This window comes from Zonotrichia albicollis, chromosome 15 (genome assembly GCF_047830755.1).
Source record: "Zonotrichia albicollis isolate bZonAlb1 chromosome 15, bZonAlb1.hap1, whole genome shotgun sequence".
Classification (NCBI taxonomy): Eukaryota; Metazoa; Chordata; class Aves; order Passeriformes; family Passerellidae; genus Zonotrichia; species Zonotrichia albicollis.
Window position 1 is genome coordinate 15,429,402 of NC_133833.1, and position 25,541 is coordinate 15,454,942.

Here is a 25,541-nt window from a genome sequence, read left to right on the forward strand (position 1 = left end):
TCATGGCCAGCCTGGCCCTTGACAATGTTTTGTTTTCCCACACCCAAATATAACAGCCTTCCTATCTTATCTACCAGCATAAATCTCACTTTACTGAGTGGGAGGGAGAGATAAGCACGAAGCAGGCAAAGATCAAAGGACACTGAGTGTAAAGAAGAGCAGAAACCCAATCCCTCAGCACCAAAGCCCTGGGACCTTTGAGCAGAAGAGCTTCAGGACCACCCTGCATGGGCTGGGGCACATGAGCTGTGTGACAGCTTTGTCTCTGCCCAGCACATGGAGCCTCCCAGCCCTGTGAGAAGGGGAGGGCAGGGACAGAGATGCTGCCTGTAGCCCTGCATGTCACCTGCAGACAGGACAGCAGGACCAGGGGCACTTGGAGGGGTTTGTAAACCATTGGGAGGCACAGCAGAACCCATCCTGAGTAAGTAGGGAAGAACAAGGGAGAGAACAACACCACTCCTCTCTCACAGAGCCAGTTTTCAGAATGCAGGAGTTGGGTTCACACAGATGAGCTCAGACAGATGTGAAGGGACATTGAATGTGTTCAGCAGATCTGTGCCACAGATCATTGGGGACCTGAACTTTCAAACCATGAATTTTGATCAAGCAAGTCAGGAAAATTTCTCAGTAGTGAAGGTGATGGGTAAGAAAGACCTTTGTCCCAGGCAGGGCTTGAGATTTCAGGACCGAGAGTTCAGATCCAGGGATTTTATCCTCCCAGGCAGCATTTTCCTTTTGAACTGTTACACTGATCCTGGATCTGCTCACAAGGTCCCAATTGTGTTTTTGTGGAGGCACTAGCAGGTGGTAGTGTTGTCTTGTATATCAAGAGTTCTACCATCATCATAGTGCAAGGATTCTACATCCCCAGAGTTCCATACCTCCTTGCTGTCTCTCACAGGCAGCTTCTCTGAGCACTGACTGTTCCTGGTCCTTGTAGTAGCCATCTGACTCCTGATTCCACCAATCCACTCTTTTATACCACTGTTCTTATTGGCTACAGGTGTGGCCTGTTAACATCAGGCCTGCTCCTGATGTTTAGTGATTGGTTTGGCTGCAGCTCTTTGGGGGACAAGATTGCATTCTGTACCACCTTCATACTGTGTCCCCCTACATGGCAGGGAGGAAGGCACAGGCTGGAGGGACTCTGGGCATGGAGCAGGATCCCTTCAGCTGGCACTGCCACAGAGACAAGGACAGGGACATCTCCTCCCTGATCCCTTCTGCCCTGCAGACACCTCCACCAAAGCCCTGCCTGCAGCCTCACAGAGCCCTTGCAGGGACAGTGGGGTGTTTCACAAGGCTTTTGCAACGGCCTTTACCAAATGACTGTGTGGAAAGAGGTGTGAAACCAGCAGGAACGGGGGCAAGCAGCCACCACGGTAGCCTTGCACTCTGCTGTCCTGCTCACCTGCTCTCCACAGCCTGTTGTGCTGTCCAGGTCCAGCTCCTGCCCTCGTCCTTGGCAAGGTCAGCTCCTTCCCTCTGGCTGCTGCTGCTGCTCAGGCAATCGGAAAGGAAAAAAGTAAACAGCGAAGACAAAAGCGTTGATTATGGAGCCTCTGAGTTTGCCAGGCACAGGGAGGGCTGGGGGGGAGATAAATGTTGCTAAACCAGAGTTTCCAGGCAGCACAGGCTTCCCAGTAAACAGGATTCACACCTCCCTTCCCACATCTGCTAATAACGGTGGGTCATGTCAGGGAACAGGAGAAAGAAAGGGAGAAAAACACAGATAGAAATGCAAAGGGTGCAAAATCTGCTCTGTCCTCCAAAATCTCAGGCACCATTTTCACACCACTCCATTCCTGTGTCTCAGGGGTTCCCTGCCCTCAGCTGCAGCCACACCACACTCACAGGGGAGCCCATGAGAACCCATCAGCCCAACATGTGTAACAGCTCCAGGGCTCTCCCACACCCCTCGGGTGCCTTCTGGAGATGTGCTAACACCCCTGATGGAAACTGAGTGAATGTGCCTTCCACATGTCCTTGCTCAGTGTGCTGCCTCTCCTTTTTCTAGGGGAGAGCTGGCTTGTGTTCTCCTTGTAGGAGCTAAATCCCAATTTGTTGTATGGCATTTCCTACCGGCCTTGTTCCCAGGGTAGAGACAGCTGCACCTAGAAATTAGTGTATCATTTCCTGGAGGGATCACAAGAGCCATAAACCTGGCCTGCATTAGTATTTAAAGTATGTGCAAACTGCTCATAAGGATATGTAAGTAGCAAATGTCCTTTGAAGATTTTAATGAAGCCAAGCCATGTTTTCCAAGCTGTTTTCCCAGTTAATGTTTAACAGGACAACAGTGAGTGCCCACTGGCACTGGAGGCAGGGAGCAGGACAAGTGCTCAGCAGAACAATGTGCATTGCTTCTGCTCTGAGCTCCTGGCTGGGCAGCTTCATTCCCAAATGGAAATGACATTGTAGGGTGAGGAAACGGAGTGGGGTGGAATTGTCTGCAGCTCCAGGGCAGTGGAGCAGAGCCTCAGCTCGTGCCCACGTGTGCAGTGCCTTCCCCTGGCCTCTCATGCCAGCCCTCCTCTTCCTCACACCCTTCATGTGAGCCACATGGACCCACTGGTGTGACACAAAATGATGCAGAGGAGTTTTTTGGTTGGTTGATTGGGTTTTTTCCCCACTCTGTGAAGCAAACTCCTTCTGGGAGGTTCTGCCAGATGCCAGGGTGCTGCAGCTTGTCCAGAGAAGAAAATGGATCTGGGGAAGGGTCTGAAGCACAGGTCTGGTGAAGAGCAGCTGAGGGAGCTCAGGGGGCTCAGGGGCCTCCTTCTCCCACTGTACAGCTCCCTGACAGGAGATTGGAGCAGGGTGGGATTTGGCCTCTTCTCCCAGGCAAAAGTGACAGGGTTAGAGGGGATGGTTTCAAATTGCACCAGGGGAGGTTTAGGCTGGATATGGGGGAAAATTTCTTCACCAGAAGGGTGTTCAGGCATTGGAACAGGCTGCCCACAGCAGTGGTGGGGTCACCACCTTTGGAGGGTCTAACAGACGTGGATGTCTCACTTGGGGACATGGTTTAGTGGTGGCCTTGACAGTGCTGGAAGAAGGATTGAATTCAATGATCTCAGAGAGCTTTTTCAGCTTAAATGATTCTGTGATTGTGTGAGGAGGGCAGCATGGCTGGGACAGACAAGGCTGGGGAATGATGGTGCTTCACTGCCTGCATCCAGGGAACTGCAGACTCTTCCAGGTGCCCTGGAATGGCTCTGGAATGTCTCCCACACCTCCCATCAGCCAGCAGGTTTCCTTTGGGATACATTTCAGGTGCTGGCCAAGTTCTTGGGGTAGCTGTGTATCCTGTTTTTCTCTCACCCAAGAATGTCATGTAACTAATTTAAATAATTTCTTCCTGGTTGAGCCTCATTAGGGACCCAGCATTAGGCTGGCCTGATTAGATCTGCTAATCGATGGTGGGGAAAAAGAAGCAGTTTGAGCACGCACAGGAGCAGGATCGCGCTGCTCCACTGCCTGGAGACCACCACGGTGCCCAAGCCCACCTCGCACCCCCGGGCACAGCGTCCCTGCAGAGGTGGCCACTGCTGTCCCCTCGCCGCTGGCCACGCCGGTGAGTCACGGTCATGTGCGAGGGGCAGGGACGGTGACGGAGCGCTCCAACCTGCGTCCTTGACCTATTTTATCTGGGCAAACCCGTAACTGCTTTCCCAGGCTCTGTGCCTGGACCCTCTCCTGCGCACGTGTCCCCTTATCAGCAGCAGCGGCAGCGCCCGTGCAAAGGTCCCGGTCCCAGCCCGGTGTCCCTGTCTCCAGCCAGGTGTCCCGGTCTCCAGCCGGGTGTCCCGTCTGGACCCGCAGGGAGGGGAACGAGGGCGAGGTTTGAGGGACTGAGGGGACCAGCCCAGCCCTGCCGTGCCCGAGGGTCCCTGGTGGGACCCCACTGCCCGGCCGGGGCAACAGGGACAGGGACACGGACAGGGACACGCAAAGCAACAGGGACAGTGGCAGCAGCTGGGGCAGGGACAGGAGTGGGGACAGGGATGAGGCTGGGCCAGGAACAGGGACAGGGCAGGGACGGGGCATGGACAGAGACAAGGGCCGTCGCTGTGACAGGCACGGGGCAGGGAGAGGTGCAGGGACAGAGACAAGGGCAGTAACTGGAACAGGGACAACGATAGGAACAGGGGACAATAGCTGGGACAGGGACAAAAACAGTAGCTGGGACAGGGGAGGGACAGGGACAGGGACAGTAGCTGGGGCAGGGACGAGAGCAGTAGCTGGGACAGGGACAATAGTTGGGACAGGGACAATAGTTGGGACAGCGACAGGGGCAGTAGCTGGGACAGGGACACGGACAATGACAGTGACAGGGGCAATAGCTGGGACAGGGACAAGAGCAGTAGCTGGGACAAGGAAAGGGACAATGACAGGGACAGGAGCAGTAGCTGGGACAGGAGCAGTACCTGGACAGGACAGGGATAGGGATAGGTATAGGGACACGGACAACGACAGGGACAGTTGCTGGACAGGGCCCGGGGCCGCCCCGGTCTCTCCCCTGGCCACGCCCCCATAGTGGACACGCCCCCTTAGGGCGGGGCTAGGGCCGTGACGTGTCCGCCCCGTTCGGAGGGGGCGTGGCCTGCCTGCCGTGACGTCACCGTGCCGCGGGGTGCGCAGCAGGTGCGGGCGGCGGCGCGAGACGCGCAGGGCGCAGGTACCGGGGCTCTGTGAGGGGCCGGGGGGCCCGGGCCGGGCTCGGCTGCGCTGGGCTCGGCTCGGCTCGGCTCGGCTCGGCTCCGGGCCGGTGGGAGCTGCGGCGGGTGGGGGGAGCGGGGCCGCCCAGGACTGAGGAGGGCGAGGAGAAGGAGGATGAGGAGCATGGGGAGGATGAGGAGCAAGGTTCCCTGGGGGTGAAGGGCCGGACCCGTCCCGTCCCTCGCAGCCCGCGGTGCGTGCCCGCCCTGCGCTCAGCGCTGCGGAGGGGTCGCGGCAGGAGCGGCCCGGTGAACCCCCCAGCCCGGGGGTGCCGCCCTGCCTGCAGCGCCGGCCGTGCGCGTTTGGTCCGAGAGCTGCCCCCGACAGCTCCAGGCCGGCCCGGGGAGCGGGGCTGCGGCTCCCGGCGCTGCCCGGCTGAGGCCGGGCGTGACCCAGGGCGGGTGGGCACGGGTGGAACTGATGCTCAGGCTTATTTAGAGGTATGGCAGCACTAGGAGTGAAAATAATAGTGCTGCATCGTGTCTTTAAAGCCGGTATGGTTGTCCTGGATTTATGTTTTCTGTTGCTATAGCTGAGGACACCTCATTTGGATAATTAAATGTCACGGTGAAATAGGAGAATGAGGGAAGGAGAGGACTCGTGTCCTGTCCCTGCCGCATGGATGTGCCACCCCCTCTGACGGCAGCGGGCAGCCCCTCTCTGTCCAGGCCAGTGCCAGCATCTGTCCCACCCATCCCAGCCTCGTGTTTAGCTTTATCTGAAAGGAAAAAAAAGAGTTGCTTTTTGGTTTTGATGCCCCTACTACGAGACGTGTGTGAACAACCTGGTTGTAAATAGGGTAAGTCTGGGTAAGGTAGTGAGTGTGGGTGAGTTATAATGACTGTGCTGAGCAGCTGCCTTCTCCTTGTGCTGTGTAAATACAGGGGTAGGATACAAGGTGTGGGAAGTGCTGCTGTGCTAGCAATGGGGTATTTCTCATCAGCTGCTTAAATAATGAGTGACTCTTCCTAGAAATTTTTTGATGATGATAATAATAACATTACTATATCAGGTAGACTGAGGAGGAGGCTGAAAACACTGAGACTTTATAAATTTTTCTGATCACATTTCAGTGCTTTTTGGGGACAGTCAGGGATTAATGTGCATGTTAGATAATAATCTCCTACTGCGCAGAATAGTAGTTTTACCAAGCATAGGAACTTGTGCACCACAAAGTGCACCCTCTTCCCCCTGTTCACATGCTCTAAAGGCCATCTTTGTTAAATACTGATTTGTCATTCCCCGAAGGGTGTGAGAGCTGTAACTGATAATCTGCAGAGGCTGGTGGCTGTCCTTGCAGCAGAGGTCGAAGAGGAGCCTGTCCTGTAAAGGAGTGGCTCTGACATGGGTGGGAGCTCTGTGTTTCTGAGCAGACCCTGCAAGGCCATGCCCTGGTGCCAGTCAGAGCAGAGCTCTGCTTTTCTGCTGCCCTGTGTCCCCCAGGGCCATGCTACATTTAAAATTGGCAGTGGTTTGCTGCTCAGAAAGCCAGAGGTGTTCAGTGAGTGTAAGCAGAGATATTCCTGCTTGTAGCATTGCACTGGGATGATGGAGAAGTACCTGCAGGGCTTTGTGTGCCCTAAACAGAGGAGCTGCCTGTTCTCAGGTACTCCTGTGCAGGATCAGATTAATATGTTACCTGATTTGGGTTTTTTTTCGACGAGGGCAGAGCAAGTTTGTGTAGCTCTGGATGTTCAAGAAACAGGTCAGCATTTCTCCTGTCCCATTTGTGATCTCTCTGTGGCACGGCTGGCAGCTTGTGAGGGCTCCTTGAAAACTTCTCGTGGCCACTGGAGCCTTGAATGGGCAGGTTCACTCATTCTCTGCTGTCAGTATTGACATTTTCTACTCTCTGGGTTGTATATCCTGCCTTTCTCAACTTCCTGCTGCTGACCTCAAACCAATGGCTCAATGAGTAGAAAATAGCACCGTCATTTCTGGGAATAGGGGAAGATAGGAAGGACCAGAGTCACTGAGGCAGGCTGTGGGTATTGCCAGGCCTGGCATCCTGCCTGCCTTCCCACAGGCAGCCTGAGAGCAGCCCAGCGTGGGAGAGGCTGCCTTCCTCCTGCTGAAATCCTGCCCTCACAGCCCTGCTGAGGAACCCTCACTCTGTGTCCTGGGAGCTCTTCCCAGCTTGTGTGGAATTGCCATCACACCCTGCCCTGGGAGGGAGCAGTGCTGTGCTCCAGTGCCTGCCCACAGCTGGCTGGCATTGCAGAAGCTCCTGTTGGATTCCTCATGCTGAACAAAAACTGCTGTTTCTGTCACTTAAACATCAGTGAGAGAGATTTCCACGCTAGTATTATAATGTGTTCTTGAGGTATTATTTGGTCTTACCAGCTACTGAGGGCAGTCCCTTGATGTGTGGAAGTTTTTCAGCCCCTGACAAGGTAAGGCAAAGCTTTCCTGGTTTGGTGACCACTGGGAGGATCTGGGAGTGGCCCCGTGACAAGCAGACATTAAAGAGGATTTTTGCATAGACCCTACAGGCAAAATAAAGCATCCTGTTAGAGCCACATGAAAGATATGGAAAAGCAGAAAAAGTGAGAAAACACAGAGGGGGGGTGGAGAAATCTTAGTTTCATTCCATTTTCCAGCCTAGCATGGAAATCTCCTTCTGAGTAATGAGAACTCAGCTGTAGAAAATGTCTGTATTTCTGTCTGCACACAGCAACATAGCTGTGTGTGCTTCTGCTTGAGGTGCTGGAAAATCATCCTGCTCTGGGTGGTGTCTTCCACTTAATCCACCAGTGTTACAGAGCTGGGGGAGTTTTCCTGAAAGACTGCTGCTGTTCCATGGCTGGAATGCTGCCAGAACTGAATAACATACAAATGCATTCTCTGAATAACATACAATTCTGAATAACATACAAATGTATTATCTGAATAACATACAAATGTATTATCTGTGCTTACTAATTTTCTTGCCAGTCAAACTGCTTCATGTTCTCACTTAGACCAACAAAGCTGCTTGCTTTAATTGTTATTTGCAGGTCTAGTTTTACCTGACAATCAGATGTTTTCATTGAGTTTTTTGTTGTTTTGGTATTTGTTGCACCTTAAAACAGTCAGTACACCATTTAACAGCAAATTATAGTCATGTATTTCCAGAATTATCTAAGGCAACACATTATACAAAGACTTGAACAAGAGCAGTGCATGCCAAAGCATTCAAAACCTGAAATCAAGATCTTGGTGCAAAACCTTGAGATCAAGATCTTGGTGCTTCTCTCTGAAATTATTTCAGTAAAGGACTTTGCTTTTTGGTGTGTTTTGCCCCAGGCACTGCTGTACCTGGGCAGAGTCTCACCTGTGTGAGCAACAGCAACCATGGCTGACACCACCTGAGGGGCTGTGAAATGATGCTTTCCATCTTTGTAATTGTTAGTTCCTGGTGTTAAATTATATTTCATCTAAAGGTTTTCTAAAGCCTTTCATCAGATGTCTGAAAAATTGTATAATTTCCGCCCCATAAAGTTGCAGTTCGTGTAGTAACAGTAGCAGGGCATTGGGTTTGGGTTTTTTCCACTAATGCTTTATTGTAGGAATTATGGCAGCTTCATACTTTCCTTCTGCCATGCAGAACATGTAGGTAGACAGTGGGCAGGCAGCAAGTGATAGGTAGCATTTCTGAAGAGGTTTGTGTGTTGGTAACAATTGATGAGCCATTGAAGTTTGTCTGAAGAAGGAAAATCCTGGTGTGCAGTCCTGTGTGGGTGTGAGGGTGCATTGGTGAGAGCTCTGTGGAGATCTGTGACTGTGAAGCTCCTCAGTTTTTGCCTCTGAGGCAAGAACTGTCAGCATGACAGCCCTTTAGCACTGATCAAGTCCTGGTTTCTGAAACCAAAATCACCTGGAATGGTGCACATCCATTATGGTTTTGCCAAGAAGGCAGAGCAGACAGTGGGACTGGGGAGCTGGGATGGTTTGAAGAGACACCAGCCTCAGCCTCAAACATCATCTGCACTTTCCATTTTCACACATGGGCAGCCTTCAGATCTCTGGAGGGCTTGGAGGACGCCAGGAGGAGGGAACACCTGGCTCAGGAAGGTTGATGCTTGTTCATCCAAACCACTGCTCACTGCACAGAGCTGCCTGATCTGGTGGCTCAGCCACAGGAGCAGCAGCAGTTGTTTTGTGCAGGAGATGCCTGACAGCCACTCAGCTAAACATGAGGAAATGCTTCTCTTCCCAAGGACTGTGAGTGTCCTGGAGTCCAGGACACCTCTTAAGGAAATGGGCTTGAACAGAGGAGTGGGTTTAGCTTTTCCTTTTACAGAACAAAGCTGGGCTTTTTGCTTTTGCCTAGACCTGCCTTTTGGAAATGAAAGCAGTTTCAAACAGCTTTTGTCAGAGAAGGTGGGGGCAGCTCTTGTTCCCCCTCATCTGTTAGTCTGGGCTGATGGAGCTACCTGGTGGAGTGGGAGGGCAAACCAGGGAGGAAGCTTTTCCTGGAAGCAAACTGAGCAAGAATGGAATCTCTTTCAATTTATCCTTAACATACCTTTCATACAATCAGTAAATGGAGCTGACAAATAAGCTGGTAAGAGGGAAACACTGAGCCAGTGCCATTTAAAAGCCACTTGTTCTCTTTTTCATTTGGATACTGTTCATATGAAATGTAATTTAAATGCTAGGCTGGTTGCCAGGAGCTGGATTGTTGATGTTAAATGTACTTTCCATTAGAGCTCTGTATTGGAAAACTGCTTCCTAGTGCTGCAGGCATTGGAAGGGGTGGGTTACATCAGGGTGCCCCAGTTGTCCTTCTCAGGGTCTGGCCTCTCACCCTGCCCTCCACCTGCATCTCTGCAAAGACCAGCTGAGTCAATACCTGCCATAGCCAGAACGTGATTCCTCCTGACCACAGCAGCACGAGGTGCACTGCTTGTTCTGCTGTCCTAAAAACAAGCAGCTTCTCACCTTTCAATTCCACAAATCTGCTAATTGCTTTTGGGTCGTTGTAGGGGGTTTTCTTCTGTTTTCCAGACTGCTAATTTTCTTTGGTTTGTTTGTTTAATTTACTAATCCCCCATTTGTTTTCCTAGGGCTGTTTCTTGCACTGTTCCCTATGCAAGAGAAGACATTTCACCCTGTTTCAGCGCCCTGGTTAGATTACCCTCTCACCCCTATGCACAGTTCTTTATTTAATGGATTTGCCTGCACTGGAGATTGCATTTGAAGGATCTGACTTGCAGGCAGCTGTCCGTAGGGACTGGTATTTCTTTCAGGTGGATTAGTAGCTGTGAACACCTACTGTGTAAAAATGCAGATGGTTTTATGCATGCTCTCCTCAGTTTTGCCGGTAACAAGGTGCCAACAGGTAGAAGCAGATTCCTACTGCTCTCCCATCATTTGGTCAATAATTATGGTGACCATAATTAGTCTGACCTCAAGAGATGTTTGGGAGCACCAGACTTTTACGTGGCCTTTGGAGGAAGGAAAAGAGTGTAACTGGGTCATCTTGGCAGGCTCTTTCCTTGTGCTAACAGAAAAGTGTTCTTCCAATATGCTTTCCCTTCTTCTCTTCATTCTTGGTTGTTTTCATGCATCATGTTATTTACCCTCTGACCAAAAGTCCTCCCTGTCCAGGCCCCCAGGCTATAGGGGGGCCATAGGGCTGCACTTAGGGAGTGAGGTATCCAGCAGCCATCTAAAGGAGGCTTCCTGTTCCTTTGTTCCTAGTTTTAGAGGTGGATGGTGAGACTCCCCAGGCTGAAGCTGAGGCTGTTTGCAGGAGGAGGCTGTGCTGTCCCTGGGTGAGCAGTGGGGTGTGCTGTACTTGTGCAGTGCCAGGCTCTGAGGAGCTGTTCCCACTTGGAAGGATCTCGCAGCTGCAGTGACGTTCAGTGCAACTTGAGCTCTGTTTTTAGCTTGATGGATGGCAGGAGCTGCCCTGGGAGTGGGCTGGGAAAGGGGTGGGAAGCAGGAGACAGCTGTGGCACTGTGCTGAGAAAGTCTGCCTGCTTGCTCCTAGACAAATGGTGACACTAAAAGGCACAGTGATGGCTGGAAAGAATAATCAAGGAGTGTTGCAGGCTCTGTTGAAGCAGTCTTCAGCTCAGGAGAGATGCCTGAAAAAAGAACAAGATAATAAATTCATGAGTGTGCTGGAAGAGGAGGATCAGGAGCAATGAGTGACTAGTTCTGCAGGAGCTGCCTTGGTTTGCTGGCCTTGTACAAGGCAGTAAGTGTGAAGCAATCAGAAGTTTTTTCAAAGCCTAATGGTGAAATTTGTTTCTCTAAGGATTGGTTGCCAAAATAGACAAGCTAAGTATAAATCTGTGTGTAGTGAATGCAAAGCATTATAGTTCTGTGCTTGCCCCTTTTGCTAAGCCTTAGCCAGAGGCAGGTTCCAGCTGCAGAGGGACTGATGTTCTCCCATAGGATGGTGGTTCTTGCCTGTTGGTACCTCAGTGTGTACATACACATCTGGGGAATATTTTCTATACAACACCACACTTCAGTGACTTCTGCTTTGCAAACCTTTTGCAGCCTTCTGGCTGGGGTATGGTCAGCAGCTTGTTTAAAATGAAACCCTGCTGTTGGGGTAGGGGAAATAATGTTTACTTAGTGTGGAACAAAGGAGTTTGAATATAACTTAAGGAAACAATGATGTACCAATGAACTTGCCCCTTAGCAAAAGTACTGATGCTGTGGGCAGGAGGAATAGGCACGTGGTTTGCCTTTCTCTTCAGATGGATTAGCAATTTCTCTGTTGTTAAGCAGCAATAGACAGGGCAAATGCTTAGTGACAGTCAAGGAAGTGTCTTTGTTTGCAAGGAAATCTCTTTGTGAGGCTGGGCAGGGACCATTGAGCTCTGTAGTGGCTCTTCCTGCTGGACCTCCTGCAGTGCCATGGAAAGCAAAGGGCTTTACTGATGTTGGCTTCTTTCTTCTGAGCTTTGTCTCTGAGAGTGCTGACCAGGAAAGCCACAGATACCAGTTCTGATGCAACCTCACAGGGGCTGGTCCTGGTTGCAGCTCACACAGAATTACTGGTTGGGGTAAGAGCCCACAGCAAAGCTTGGTGATACATTTGACTAAGAGCTCAGGTATGTCTCTGAAAAGTATCTATTTCATGATTCAAAGCCCTGTCATGTAAACACATAGCCATGTGAGTAAATAGTGCTGGGAAGTGTGTTAATGTGTGAGGTCATGAGACTGAAGGAAATCTCAGTGTTGTCACACAGCTCAAAAAGGGCACGGAGGGATTTGTGTACGTGTAGCAATGACTGGCTCTGAAACTGGGGGACAGGGAAAGATTCTTTCTGAGAACCGAGGTTCCACAGCAGCCTCCTGGGTTTGCTGAATGCCTTGATGGATTCTTCAGGAGATTCCTCACTCACCACAGACAAATCCCCAGTGGCTGCTGAAAATGTCCATGCTGGACACTCTCTTTTATCTCTTGCCTAATCTCAGTTATGGTACTTTACCCTCAGTTGTGGAATATGCTCTTGTTAATCTCCATCTTTTCCTCTGTTCTGTTGTTCTGCTGTCTCTGCCCAGGCATCTGTACAGCTGTCAGTAGGTTCTGGCCAGTTTTCCCCTCAGAACCTCTCCCATATCAGCAGATGGAATCTCAGTTACTGCCTCCACTCCAAGCCTGCCTTCTCTTCAAGAACTGTTTTGACATGGCTAACACAGAGCTGGTAAACAAAGAACACGAGTAGTTCTTTCTTGTTCCCTATGCTGCCACTTCCCTGTTTGCTGAAGCCACTGGATTTTTAACTCCTCCTGACCATTTCACAGACATTTCTGCAGAGCTGCTGATATGAAGGTTTTTTTGTTCATCCTATGTCTGCTGGTTTTAACCAGGCTCTTTTCCTACCACACTCTTTCAGAGGTTTCTGAGCTGTGCCAGGTGCACCTGAACCCCACTCAGCCCTTTCTGCAGGGCTGCTTTGGTACCTGGGTGGTTCCACTGGCTCCCAAGGGATTCTGGCATGTTCTTGTGCTGGATGCTTGCACAGAGGCCAGGCAGGCTCCCTGCCTGGAGAGAATGGCCAGTCCTGATGGACAAGGGTGGCCCCCAGCAGTGCCAGCACGAATCCCCATGGTAGGGCAGCAGTGGGATGGCTGAATTCGTTGTTTGCTGACTGAATTTGAGTTCACAGCCAGCTGAAGAATGACAACATGTGTTAAACCTTGCTTCAGCACTAAAATACCAGTGATATTGAATGTAGATAAATGAATTGATGCATCTGAAGGGACAGAAGGGAAGGCTGACCTTCCCTGGAAAGGGTGGGCTGAGTTGACCATCCTCTTGGGCAGAAGGACTTTGAAAAACTGAAGCAATCCGGGTGCATCTGCTGGAGCTGGACAGTGCTCATCAAAGCAGGCTAAGCCCAGGGAGTTCTTAAGGTTTATGAACAAAACACTGTCTGTTGTTTGCTGCCTTGTGTTATGTGTATATAAAAACACATGTATTTGTACCTAGGGTGTGAAATTACACCCTTGAACAGAGAAGGGGAACAGGGATGGAGAGGTTGTCCCCTGCTCCCCAAGGAGCAGAAAATGGGCTGGGGCTCTTTGATTTGGACCAGGGCATTCCCATATGCCACCTCCTTGGTTTGGTGCATCCCTGAATTCAGGAGGGTGACCTGATGGGCAGGAGGCAGCTTTCCACAAGGCACAGCAGCTGTACATTGGGGCAGGGAGGCTGAGCAAAGCAGGGCTGGCTGGGCCATGTCTGGGCACCAAATGGTTCCTCTGCAACATGCAGTGGTCTGTGGGTATGCACACACACTCTCTCTGGCCTTGTTCTTCACTGGAAACTTGCTTTTGGATGTTATTTTGGGATAATTTTCTGGGTTAGATGAGCATTAGTGGCCTGGTACGTCCCAGTTCTCTAATTGATTGCACTGAAGTGAGTTGTAGGGCTTGCTGCCTGCTCTCCCTGCCTCCCTGAATTTCCTTGCTGGAGACTTGGTGGGGGTGTTGCATTGCAGTGCAGTGGTTAAAGAGCATTGAGTTAAGTGTATGTTGTGCTTGTCAGTTTTAAAGTGAGCACTTAAGTGGTCTGGCTGGCCTAGCAGTGGGGGAAAAAAAACAACTATAAATAAAATTCCTGTAATCCCTGGCATTTGGTTAAGCAGCTAAAACTCTTGAGAAAGCCATTAAAAGGCATCATCTGCAGGGTATAGCACTGCCTTAGCCTTTGGCTGGGACAACTTCTCTGTGAAGGGGAGGGACAGACACTGATCTCTTCACTGTGACCAGTGACAGGACCCAGGGAAGGGCTGGAGCTGTGTCAGGGCAGGGTTAGGTTGGATTTCAGGAAAAGGTTCTTCCTCCAGAGGGTACAGGGGGGCACTGAACAGGGAATGGTCACAGCCCCCAGGGTGCCAGAGCTCCAGGAGCTCTTGGACAATGCTCCCAGGCACAGGGGGGGATTGTTGGGGTGTCTGTGCAGGCCCAGGCATTGAACTGGATGGTCCTTGTCCAACTCAGCGTGTTTGTGATCCTGTGACTGTGCCTGGCACACCGAGAGGAGCTCTGGGATGAATGCAGGTGAGTGACAGCCACAGCCTGTGAGCCTCAAGGGCTCCTCGGTGTCCTGCAGGGCGGGCTGGCAGCCCTTGGAGCGGCCCCTGGATCGCAGGGATCAGCCGGGCCGGGTGCTCGGTGCGGGGCCGGTTGCGGTGCCGTGCGCTCGGTGCGAGGCCGTGCGCTCGGTGCCACTTGGCACCGTCGTGCTGGCGACCTTCGGGCAGGAGCAGCGTGTAAAAACAAGGGAGCGCCTTGGGATCCGGGCTCGGGGAGGGGCAGCCGGCGCTCCGGGGCCATCGAACAGGGGCTGGAAACACACCCACAGCGGGCTGTAAACACGCAGGGCTGTAAATAAACACACAGGAGCCTGTAAACACACACACCCAGCTCGCTCCGCTGCAGGGGCTGCGGTACCCGAGCCCAGCCCCAGGGCTGCCCCGCTGGGCTCCGCTCGCCGTGCCGAGGCGGTTCGGAGGTTTCTGAGCTGTACCAGGTGCACCTGATCCCCACTCAGCCCTTTCTGCAGAGCTGCTTTGGTACCTGGGTGGTTCCACTGGCTCCCAAGGGATTCTGGCATGTCCCCATGCTGGGTGCTTGCACAGAGGCCAGGCAGGGTCCCTGCTTGGCTGACAAAGGGAGTGATGGCCAGTCCTGATGGATAAGGGTGGCCACCAGCAGATCCAGCCTGAATCCCCTTGGTAGGGGAGCAGTGGGATGGCTGAGTTTGTTATTTGCTGACTGAATTTGAGCTGAGGTGGAATCCTTTGGGGCGGCCTTAGCCTGCTGCCCATAGAATGGGAACACCGTGCTGGGCAGTCAGCCCAGCCAGCTTTGTGCCCATCCCAGTGCCATCCACAGGGGATCCTGCTGGCCAGCCTCTCCCACTGCAGCCTGCAGCAGCAGCAGCCTGGCCGAGACAGATTGTGCTGCTGGTATTGCTCCCTGTGGGGTGTGGGAGGAGGTGTGCAGCAAAGGGGAACTGGTGATCTGTCTGCACTCTGTAATAGGGGAAGGAAATAGCAGCGTTCAGCTGCCTCAGCCAGGAAGGTTCCTGAATTTGTGGGATATTAACATACTCTTCTGTTCCTCAGACAGGAGCCTAATGTAAGAAATGGTTTGCTTAGTCATGCTACTTAGAGGTTCATTAAAATTGCAGTATTGTGACAGTCTTGTCTTCTGATGGCTGTGCCATGAGTAATACATGACATGGGTTTTATGAGCATCAGCTCTCTGGGGTCTTTAATGTTGCTTTTTGAATGAGGCTGAGCCCAAGGCCCTAATGCCTTGTGGCTGCTTAATGATTTGGTAGTGTATGGCTGGAAGACTACACAACGTGCTGGGGTGCAGTGGCATCAGGAAATTATTCACACACAGCCTTGATCCAGAGTGGTCTGGAGGCCTCAACAATTACCAGAAGTGTAATGGATGTTTGTGTTCACTCCTTCTCCTGTCAAAGCTATCGAATGTACCTGGAACAGGCTGCATTTTTCTATTGTTTTCCTTTCCGATATTGACAGAAACAGGAAATAATCACTTCTGAGTCTCTCTGAAAAGTGTTTTACTTGTGAGTGGAAGCAGAGGGTTTTGTTTTGCTGCTGCAAGACTTAGGGTGAATAGCTGATGCATGGCTGGAAAGGAGCATGTTACTCCTGTTCAGCTAAACTTATGTCACTTAGAGAAATCGCTTCAACTCCCTCCCTGCCCCTCTGATAGGGTTAAAAATTAATTCACTGCTTGACTAGGTATTTTGAAGTCTCTTTCTCACACAACTTAGGGCCCTTGGAGAGCAGTGTGAAAAGGAACTCATATGGTCACGGATGAGCAGACAAAATCCAACCATGTCCTGTTTGTTTCCCTCTTTTGCAGGCCAGACTGTGCATCCCACATGAGCTACGATAATCCTCCGCCGTACCCCGGCCCGGGCCCCACCGCCCCGTACCCACCCTATGCCCAGCAGCCAGGGGCGCCCCCTGGCCCCTACCCTGGCTACCCCCCCGGGCCCTACCAGCCAGGCCAGCCAGGCTACCAAGGATATCCCCAGTATGGATGGCAGAATGCTCCTCCACCACCGCCAGGACCAGTGTACGCAGATGGGCCGAAAAACACAGGTATGGCTGAGCAGCACCGCCTCAGGGACACGCTGACCTTGAAGTAAAGTGTTCACCTGGCCCTGCTGGCCTTGGAGGGGGTGGGGACTTGTTGGAAGTGGCCTTTTTGTTTGCAGCTTGTTTTCATGCTTTATTTTGCTGTAGTGTCTCTCACAGTTCTCTCTCTGGTTGTTGGAGAATACTGCTGAGCATCCTCACTGCTGATTCCTCAAGGGAATCCTTATGCTGAGGTTGTTGCACAGCCTTTAGATTTGCCACAGCTCTCATTCCACCTGTCTTCTGTTGATATGTTTCAACCAAAGGCTGCATCGTTAAAGCTTATAATATTCAAATGTACAACTCCTACTGAATTAATGAGCCTCAGTTTTCTGGAGCCCATCAGTATCTGTCCAAGTGATCTACTCATTCCTGGGCATTTTGGTTTTTCCTGAAGTTATTACCATTCTGTGGAAAAACCCTGATTTCTGGGGAGGGGAGGGAGGATGGTGCACCTTCCCCTGGCAGCTGGCTGATCCATCTGTGTGCCACAATATGGCACATTGGTATGCCCTGGCACCCACTGCTCTCCTGGGGCTTGCTGCAGGCTCACATTGCCAGAGCAGAGGCAGAGAAGATGATTAAAGGACCAGAGCTTCTCCTCACAGAAAGGAGTAGAAGCTCTGGTCCTTTAATCCTTTAATCCCACCTGAGAGAGGTGGGACTGTTCAGTGGGTTTGAACAGTCTGGTGTGGGTCTATCAGGAGGGCCCAAATTGAAGCAGTAAACAATTAGTGTGAGTGAAAAAGAAACTAAACTGAGGTCAAATCATGAGTTCAACTTCCTCTGTAACAGAGCAAGAGCCCTGCCTTTGAGGAGGAGGAGGAGGCAGCAGCGTGGTGATGCTTCCCACCACTTCACCATATGGACTCAAAGTGTAATCAGGGTTTTCCCTGGAGTTTTGGGGTGGCTAAGAGATGTTTCTTGGGGGGGGGACAATTCCCTGTCTCCCATGTTGAACATCTTTGGTTGGTGCCAGTGTTGCTTTCTTGCTGTAGCCACACAAAGGGATGTGCTGGCAGGGGCTGAGGGGACACAGGGGCTGTGGCTTTGAGACAGCTCTGCTGCCTTGGAAGCTTGAAGCATCTCCTATCAAACTGGGTCAGGGAACTGATAACACTGAATGTCCTCTGCTGTGCTCACAAACCTGTGCACCAGCACAAAGAAATTGGAGGGGACAAGCAGTGAAATGTTTGAGTTTCTTTCACTGAGAGCCCAGGCTTGTTCTGCAGGAGGTTTGATTTTGTTAAGCCTAAGCTAACACAACTCCAGCTCTGCAGAAGCAGCACTCTAACCCATAAATCAAAAACCTTCTGGTAAGTCTTGTCCTTGAACTGCCTTCCTGCAGCTACAGGTGCTCTCTGAACCCACTTGGGAGCCTCTGATTTGCTCTGCTTTTGCAGAAGTAGATGTAAAAGAGTTATAGAATTACAGAATGCTTTGAGTTGGAACTTAAAGATCAGCCTGTCCCAAACCCCTGCCATGGCAGAGACACCTTCCACTATCCCAGTTTGCTCCAAGCCCCAGGGAAAGTGGCCCTGGCCTTAAACAATTCCAGAGATGGGACAGCTTCTCTGGGCAACCTGTGCCAGGGCTTCCTCACCCTCACAGGGTAGAAATTCCTCCCAATATCCTTCTAACCCTGCTCCAAGTCGTCCCCAGGCTGCTTTCCATCCATGCTCCACCCTGCCTGTGATTTGGGATTGCCCCTACCCAAGTGAACTGCTTGAAGTTCACATGCCCCCCACTCTCCAGCCTGTCCAGGTCCCTCTGGATGGCACATATTTATTTTAAACACATTAATGTCTGCAAAGTGAAGTCAGGGCTAAAACTTTGCATTTGTCTGCAAAAGTTTTCTTTTTCTTCATTCTCCTTCTGTTAAACAGCCTTTCCCCCCCACCCCTTGCTTCTTTCTGGCCAGTTTGGAACCTGATCTTTGTGCTCTGACACTGTAAAAGAGCTTTCAAAGGGGCTTTGTTTAAGAACCCCGGGAGTGTCTAGTTTAGAGTGGATGTCTCTAAAAAAGATAATTTTTTATAAATCTGTTACACTAATGCCATGTATCTGTTGGTGTGGCTGAACTCCTAATATAAAAAATTGACATCTAAATTTAATCAAGGCATTGCAGACAGCCTGGCTGGTCCAGTGTGATTTCATGTGCCCTGTCAGTTCCTGTGGTGTTTCCAGACAATTATCTGGAAGAGCTGCTGTGTGGATGCTTTCCTTTCAGAGCGGATGTTTTGCTCTCCTACATGACTTTACTTAATCTAATGAATCAAGCTACTCCAGGTAGTGCATTAGTGTTTCTGGGCAAATGTGTGTCCACAGTGAAAATTAGGAAATTTGCTATATTTTAAATTCTCTGCTTTCCATTATTATACTGTGTGGGCAGACTGCAAAGTGTAGGGCGCAGCCAATGTGCTAATGCTAATGTATGGAAGTAATTATGTATCATATTTTGGTCTTGAGTGGATCACCCAGATGGAAATAATTACTGTTGAGCTCTCAGAACCTGATGGTAAATTAGCATTTTGTGGTGATGGTGTTGTTTCATCTTAATTTGTAGCCTGTCAGGAGTAGCAATGGACATAGGCTGTCCACCTGGCCCTTGGAGAAGTCAAAAATCCTCACATGCCTCACTCTGTGTATTAAAGCTGCATCTGAGGTGGAACAGGGAAGCAGCTTAACCTGAGTGCTGCTAAGGGTAGGAAAGAAAGTTCTTGCTGTTCAGTGAGCAGTGACTCTGCAACAAACAGCTGAGAAAGGGATGTCACCACCCTTTCAGTGTGCCACTGGACAGGGGGACAAACCTAAAGGCCTGTTGGAGGAAGCTGCAGTCCAGAGCAGCTCTGGACAAGCAGAACACGTGTGTTCCCCTCTGGACTGTCTGTGCAGGATTAGCCAACCACAAGGATGTCTGGGCTGCAGAAATCAGCTTGTGGTTTGTGTTAGGACAGTGGTGTGGCCATATGACTGCCATGTGCCACCCCCATAGGGCACTGTGGCGCAGGGACACTGCAGCTGATCCCAGTGATCCTTGGCCCCTTCTCCCAGAGGGGATGAGTACAAGCTTGCACCCCCTCAGAGTCACCCCAGCTGCCTCAGGGTGTGAAAGGCCTCAAAGCAAATTTGGTTTTTTTCCATGTGAAGGAGCAGCAAGCTGGAGACTCACTGGTGACTGGCTGAGGTGGCACAGAAGCCCTCATGGGTTTGTTTTTTGGATGGATGGCTTTTAGGCTTCGCCAGGTTACTGATACCAAAGTCTCCAAAGAAACCCCAGGTCTCACACCTTGCTAGGGCTGGTGTCTCTGCTGCTCACAGTGACCCCAAGATGTGTCACAAAGTCTCTTTTCCCAGCCTGGTGCTTGAAGAAGGAGTCAGAGCTCTTCAGTTCTCAGTCTCAAGGTTGTTTATTGTTCCTTATCTATAAAATTTTTTCTCCTGTCCAGCTGAGGTCCATCCAGCAGCACAGACAGAGGCACTCTTCCTGCCCCCAGGCTGTGTTATGTCTTTATACTAAAAACTACATGTACAATATTTACAATCACTTCCCAATACCTATCACCTATGTTAGACAGTGAGCTTCTACTCTAAACCGATCTAAAAGTGCCAACATCACAGCAGAAGATGGAGGCCAAGAAGAAGAAGGACATGCCCAGATTCCTTCATCTTGCCCCCTGAACCCTCATTCTAAAAACCCAAAAAAAATCTATTTTCCGCCGTGTGATAAACTCACTATCATTCTACTTAAACTGTTGTGGCTTGTAATTCTTCATATAAGGTTGGTAATTGTTTTTTCCAAGGGCTAAATCAAAGGGTCTTGGGCTCTGTGCCAAGGGCTCTGAGCCCCCTGGGCAGGGCTGGAGCCCTCCAGGACAGCCAGAGGAATTTCCTGGGTTCCCACAGGCTGGCAACTGACTTGGCTGTTGTTGATTAGCAATAAACAGCTTGCCCTTTGCCTTTAGAGGTGGTGATGTGTATGCTGGGCCTGGGGGACATTATTCTTAAGGGTGTCTGATTCAGCTTCCTAGCTCTGGGAACTGACCTGCTGATCCCTGTCTGCAGCTTTCTGCTGCAAGGGCTGAGGGCTGGCTCCGAGTCTGTCCACACAAAGTCCATGTGGGTGACAGTTCCTGGGACAGGGCAGATGTGCCACACAGTGCCTGCCCCAGAGCAAAGCTGGGGAACACACAGCTTTAGCAATGTGGTTCCTGTGTGCAGCATTGTGTAGGCAGCAGGTTCTTCTTTACAGCAGGGCCTTGCTTAAGAGGAAGAAAATACCTCATTCCAGAAGATATTTCCCCACCAGTATTTTCATTATTTGCTATCGGCTGGCGTAAGGAAACCACAGTAACTGCTGACTGCTCAGCTGGTCCTTTCTTGTCTGTGTAAATTAGAGGTGAAATGTAATGCAGCTGATAAAGGTATGCTTTAAAAAGAAGTGGAATGAGCCAAAGTACAAAGTGACATACTAATTCTAAAAGCAGAAGCTGATGCTAGCAATTTCAGGAGTTTTATTTCTCCTCCCCCTCCACGTTGATAGAAGCCAATGTAATGGATGGGGTTATTCCATGCTGTGCCAAAGGGAACCAGGCTCTGTCAGCAGGCCCTGAAGGCAAACAGAGCTCAGGATTGTGTCTGAGCCATTGTACACACAGGGTGGAAATCTTATTTCTGGAAGTTGATTACCTGTAGCAAAGCTGGCTGTGATAAGAGTCGCAGTCACAGTGATGCTGTCTGCCTCCTGATGTTTGCCCAGCTGCAGGATAAGCAGGTCACCTAGATACAGGCACTGAAAATCCCTGCATGGGTTTTCCTCTTTACCTGTGTGGAAAGGAGGGGATTGGAGTCATTCTGCTGAGGCTCTCCAGTGCCTTTCCGTGGTTGCCCCCTTGCTTCCCACACCAGCTGGAGCTGAGCCTTCCCCAGCAGGAGTTAATTTGGACACAGCCTTTCTCTCTCTGTCTGTTGATCCTTTCTTAGTCTGCCAGATCACTTACTTTAACTGTTCCTGTACCTTCAGGAGCTGCATCTCCAGCTGCTGGAGTCCTGCCAAAGAAAAAATTTAATCTTACTTGGCAGTTGTCCTCTTATCTGCTTCTCATTCTTCAGTGTGCTTTAAACCCCAGTGTTCTCTGCCCCAGGACTGCTGTATCATCCCTCCCTCTGTCCCTGGCTGCACAAACAGCAGGGGCTGCTGGCTGGCAAACAGTGCAGTCCTGGGGCTGCTGTCTCAGCTCACCTTCACTGCTTCTCACCCCCAAGGAGGGAGTAATCTGATCAAAACCTGATGCAAAGAAAGCTATTCCCAATTCAGGTCCAGTATCTGAAATCATGCTTCAGACAAACTGGTCTCAGGAGGCCAAGGCTGGCTCCAGTGTGGGCTGATTTAAATGAGGCTGCTGTTCCAGTCCTGGTCAGCTGGCACCAGGCTGGGTGAGGAGCAAATTGTGCCCAGCCTTTTCCCAGCACTGCACAGACTGTGGGGCTGCACAGGGGGGATCTCACTGGGGCACATTCCCTTGTGCTTTAAAATGGGCTTTGTCCCAGAGCACAACTGCAGGACCTTTGTAAGATGAAGTTTGTGCTGTGCAAATCCCTCCAAGCCAGGTCTTGTTTAACTCTAGGGCTGATGCTGATTTTCACTGTAAGCACTGACACAGGCTGAGGACTGTGCTGGTTTTAGCCCTGCAGCTGACTAAGTTAAAAACATCTTGCCTTAACAGTAAATTAAGATTTTACTGATTTATAAAAAAAAAATCAGAGGAAGTTCTCAAAATCTGTAGTTTTGGGAATGTCTCTCCTCTGTTGTAGTCTAGAAGCAGGCTGAAAATCTGAAGCCCTGAATTATTGTACATTTGAGCTGAGGGAAAGCTTGTTTCTCATATGACATGTCTCATATGTCTCCTGTACACTTCCTAACCTGTGTGCTGGGGTTTTTGTGCTTTGGAGAGCTGGCTGATGCCTGCTGACATCCTGCCCAGACCTGAGCACTCTACAGAAGGTGTGCTGACTCCTGTGAGGAATGCTTGTGCCTTTCAGAGAGGTTGAACCCCTCCCAGGCACATTGATACACCAAAAATGCTGACTGGTATCACTTCCATTATCTCCAAGATCTCTTAATCCCATCCCTGTGTGTTCAGGTGAGGAAACAAAACCTTTTCCAGCCCTGAGCTCAGCTGCAGGAAAATCTGCCTGGTTCCTGCTGAGCCCCTGCCCATGCCTGGCTCCCAGGCTGGCGTGTGAGAGGGGAACAGCTCTGCCCTGGGCAGTGTTGGCTCTGCAAAGTGCTGGCTTGGCTGCCTGCACAGAGATTTCCCTGAAATGTGTGGCCTGCTCAGCTTCCTGAAAGCTGGAACAGCTCTCTGGGGTGAATGTCAGAGCTGCTCAGCCTTACAGGAACACAAAGGCAGGAATTTTCCAAACCTGCTGAACCCGGGCATGAGGCCATGGAAGAGGAGAGGTCTGATACCTGGTCAGAGTAGGTGTAGATCAGTTGTTTCTGAAATCTGGGCTGGGTCAGCAGTGTCTGTCTGGTGGCAGAGGGAATTTGCAGGTGGAACTGCCTGTACTCTTGGTGTTTTCATTTCCTGACACACTTTCTGCTCAGGTGGGTCTGGCAGCAGCCACTTGTGATTGGAGCTGGGAAACTTGTTCTGAGCATTTTGCAGCTTTGGAAGATTTTTTTCTTGGAAGTGGGCTATTGAATTTCCATCTGGCTCTGGTATCTGTTTCAGGAGTGTACTGAGGTATTTCCTGAAACCTGAGTGTGGTGTGGTGTGGTAGAGACTGCACACAGGGAAAGCCTCTGGGCAGGAGGGAGTTGGGGGGCTGGGAAATAACAGGCCTGAGGCTGTTAGGCATGAGCACAGACCCTCAGAGAGGAGAAAGAACAATTAAAGTCCTTCCTTGCCAAGAGAGTGAGATCTCATCTGTGCCCTAGAGGCCTCATGCAGAGAGCAGCTTGGTGGCAGCTCAAATGAAAGTTCAGTCCCTGATCCCCAGTCTTGAAATCTCTTCTTCTGCACTTGCTGCCTGTGAGGGGTTTATTCCAGGAGAGGTGGGAGGCTGTGGCTGGGTGGTCCTTCCTCCTGCAGCTCTGGGTCTGCACCTCCAAGAGGGGCTCAGGGACATTTGATTTCCTGTTGCTGTCACTTCTGCATCCCTTGTGCTGGCTTTCCCTTCTTTGGCCTCCATCCTGAACAGAAAAGCTTTCCAAGGGCCTGGGTGAGAATGGTTTGGAGGTAAAAGCAGATGCACAGGCTGACCTGACTGAGCAATCTGCTGCAGACAGCACAAAATCATTCAAAGGGGTGGTGAGCAAGATTTCTTGCTTGCTGAAGAGAAAACAAAGCTCTTGGTGCAGAAGTGGCTTGTGATAAAACCCACTTAGCTGACAAGAGGGAAGAGGCTTCTGGGTCCCTTCTCTGCTGTGCTCTCCCCCCCAGATGAGACTGGCATTAAGTAATACTCCTGCTCTGGCCAGCTGTTCCCATGGCAAACAGCCACTGTGACAGCACAGGGAGGATTCTGGGGCTGCAAAGGCAGTGATTGATAAATTACCCACTGCTGCTTCCTCTCTGTGCCCCACAGCCAGGGGTGCAGGTGAGGGGTCTGTGCTGGCACACAGCTGGGCCCAAGGAGAGGAAACCTCAGGGCTCTGGGATTTGAGCCCTCCCACCTTCAGAGGGTGGTGGGTGCTGGGCTGTGCCCTCCCCTTTGATCAGGACACCTTTGATGCCAGATCAGCCCATCCTCTCCCAGGATTCAGACTCAGACATCACCTGGGGGTGCTGATGATGCCTTGGGAGAGCCCCTGAGCTCCACAAGCTCCCCCAGGAGTCCTGCACAGCCCAGGGCCAGGCCTGGGTGCCTCAGGTATGGCAGGAACGACACCCAGGCACAGACAGGCACAAGGGGCAGGCTCGGTGCCAGGGCAGCAGCAGGGGGAGGGCACAGCCCAGCACCCACCACCCTCTGAAGGTGGGAGGGCTCAAATCCCACAGCCCTGAGGTTTCCTCTCCTTGGGCCCAGCTGTGTGCCAGCACAGACCCCTCACCTGCACCCCTGGCTGTGGGGCACAGAGAGGAAGCAGCAGTGGGTAATTTATCAATCACTGCCTTTGCAGCCCCAGAATCCTCCCTGTGCTATCACAGTGGCTGTTTGCCATGGGAACAGCTGGCCAGAGCAGGAGTATTACTTAATGCCAGTCTCATCTGGGGGGGAGAGCACAGCAGAGAAGGGACCCAGAAGCCTCTTCCCTCTTGTCAATTAAGTGGGTTTTATCACAAGCCACTTCTGCACCAAGAGCTTTGTTTTCTCCTCTTAAGCAAGTAAGAAATCTTGCTCACCACCTCTTAGAATGATTTTGTGCTGTCTGCAGCAGATTGCTCAGTCAGGTCAGCCTGTGCATCTGCTTTTACCTCCAAACCATTGTACTGCCATCCTTGTGGAGCCAGTGCAGCACTGCAGTGAGGGGCATTGCAGGCTTAAGGTCACAGTTTTAGTTGATGCCAAACTGGGTGAAAAAGTACAGCTCATTCCTTCATGGAGCTAATGATTAATGTATCAATTAGGTGTGAGAAGAAACAAAATGTATATGCTCAAGATAAAGCAGCCTGTACATGAAATAAGAAGGTATTGTGGTATTTGTTTTAAAAACAAAGTGGGAGTTATTTGCACTGGTTTGTGCAGGCCACTGCTGTGTGATTACAGGGGCTGATACCATTTGCAGGGTAAGCATGATTCATGCTGCTCTATGCTCTTGAAGGCTGATTAGGAGCTGGGAGGGTCTCTCAGTTTGTACCTTCTCCCATCCTGTTTTAGGAAAAACAATGAAACCATCAAAAATGGAGCCTAGAACTGAGTGCTGTCTAATGCCTCCAACAGAAATCACCCTTGTTTCTCTTCTTTTTGGGACCACCAGGCTTCTGTTCATAGTAACAAGGACCCTTTGTGCTGTAGGAGGTGTTGGAGGTCCCAACCTTGACCAAAAGTGAGGCACAAAGCAGCTGGTGAGATCCCCAATAAGGCTCACCATGGAAAACTGGGTGGCTTCAGCTTGGAGGCACTCAGACACTGAGGAATCTCACAAAAACCACAATTCTCTTCATTGGCAGATTTTTGGATTGGGTTTGGATATGGTGTTTGGGGGGTTGACCCTGTGTTTGTACAGCATGG

The 25,541-nt window shown here is 50.8% G+C and overlaps 1 protein-coding gene and 1 long non-coding RNA gene across 4 annotated transcripts in view; one reads left to right on the plus strand and one right to left on the minus strand.

Moving 5' to 3' along the window:
- CYSTM1 (cysteine rich transmembrane module containing 1) overlaps positions 1 to 25,541 on the plus strand; it is a 67,690-nt gene that overhangs the window by 38,454 nt on the left and 3,695 nt on the right. The window contains exons 1-2 of one of the 3 annotated variants that reach the window (XM_074552273.1): positions 4,544 to 4,650; positions 16,084 to 16,325. In XM_074552273.1, the coding sequence (XP_074408374.1) occupies positions 16,103 to 16,325 (223 nt within the window). In that variant the 5' untranslated portion in view covers positions 4,544 to 4,650; positions 16,084 to 16,102. Of the gene's footprint in view, positions 1 to 4,543; positions 4,685 to 16,083; positions 16,326 to 25,541 lie in introns of those variants that run through there. The other 2 variants (XM_074552272.1, XM_074552271.1) reach the window with 2 other exon arrangements.
- Positions 7,808 to 23,682, minus strand: LOC113459966 (uncharacterized). The gene is made up of 2 exons (XR_003381569.2): positions 21,051 to 23,682; positions 7,808 to 10,799 (listed from the first exon to the last, which is right to left on the minus strand). It is a non-coding gene; the product is annotated as an uncharacterized LOC113459966 (long non-coding RNA).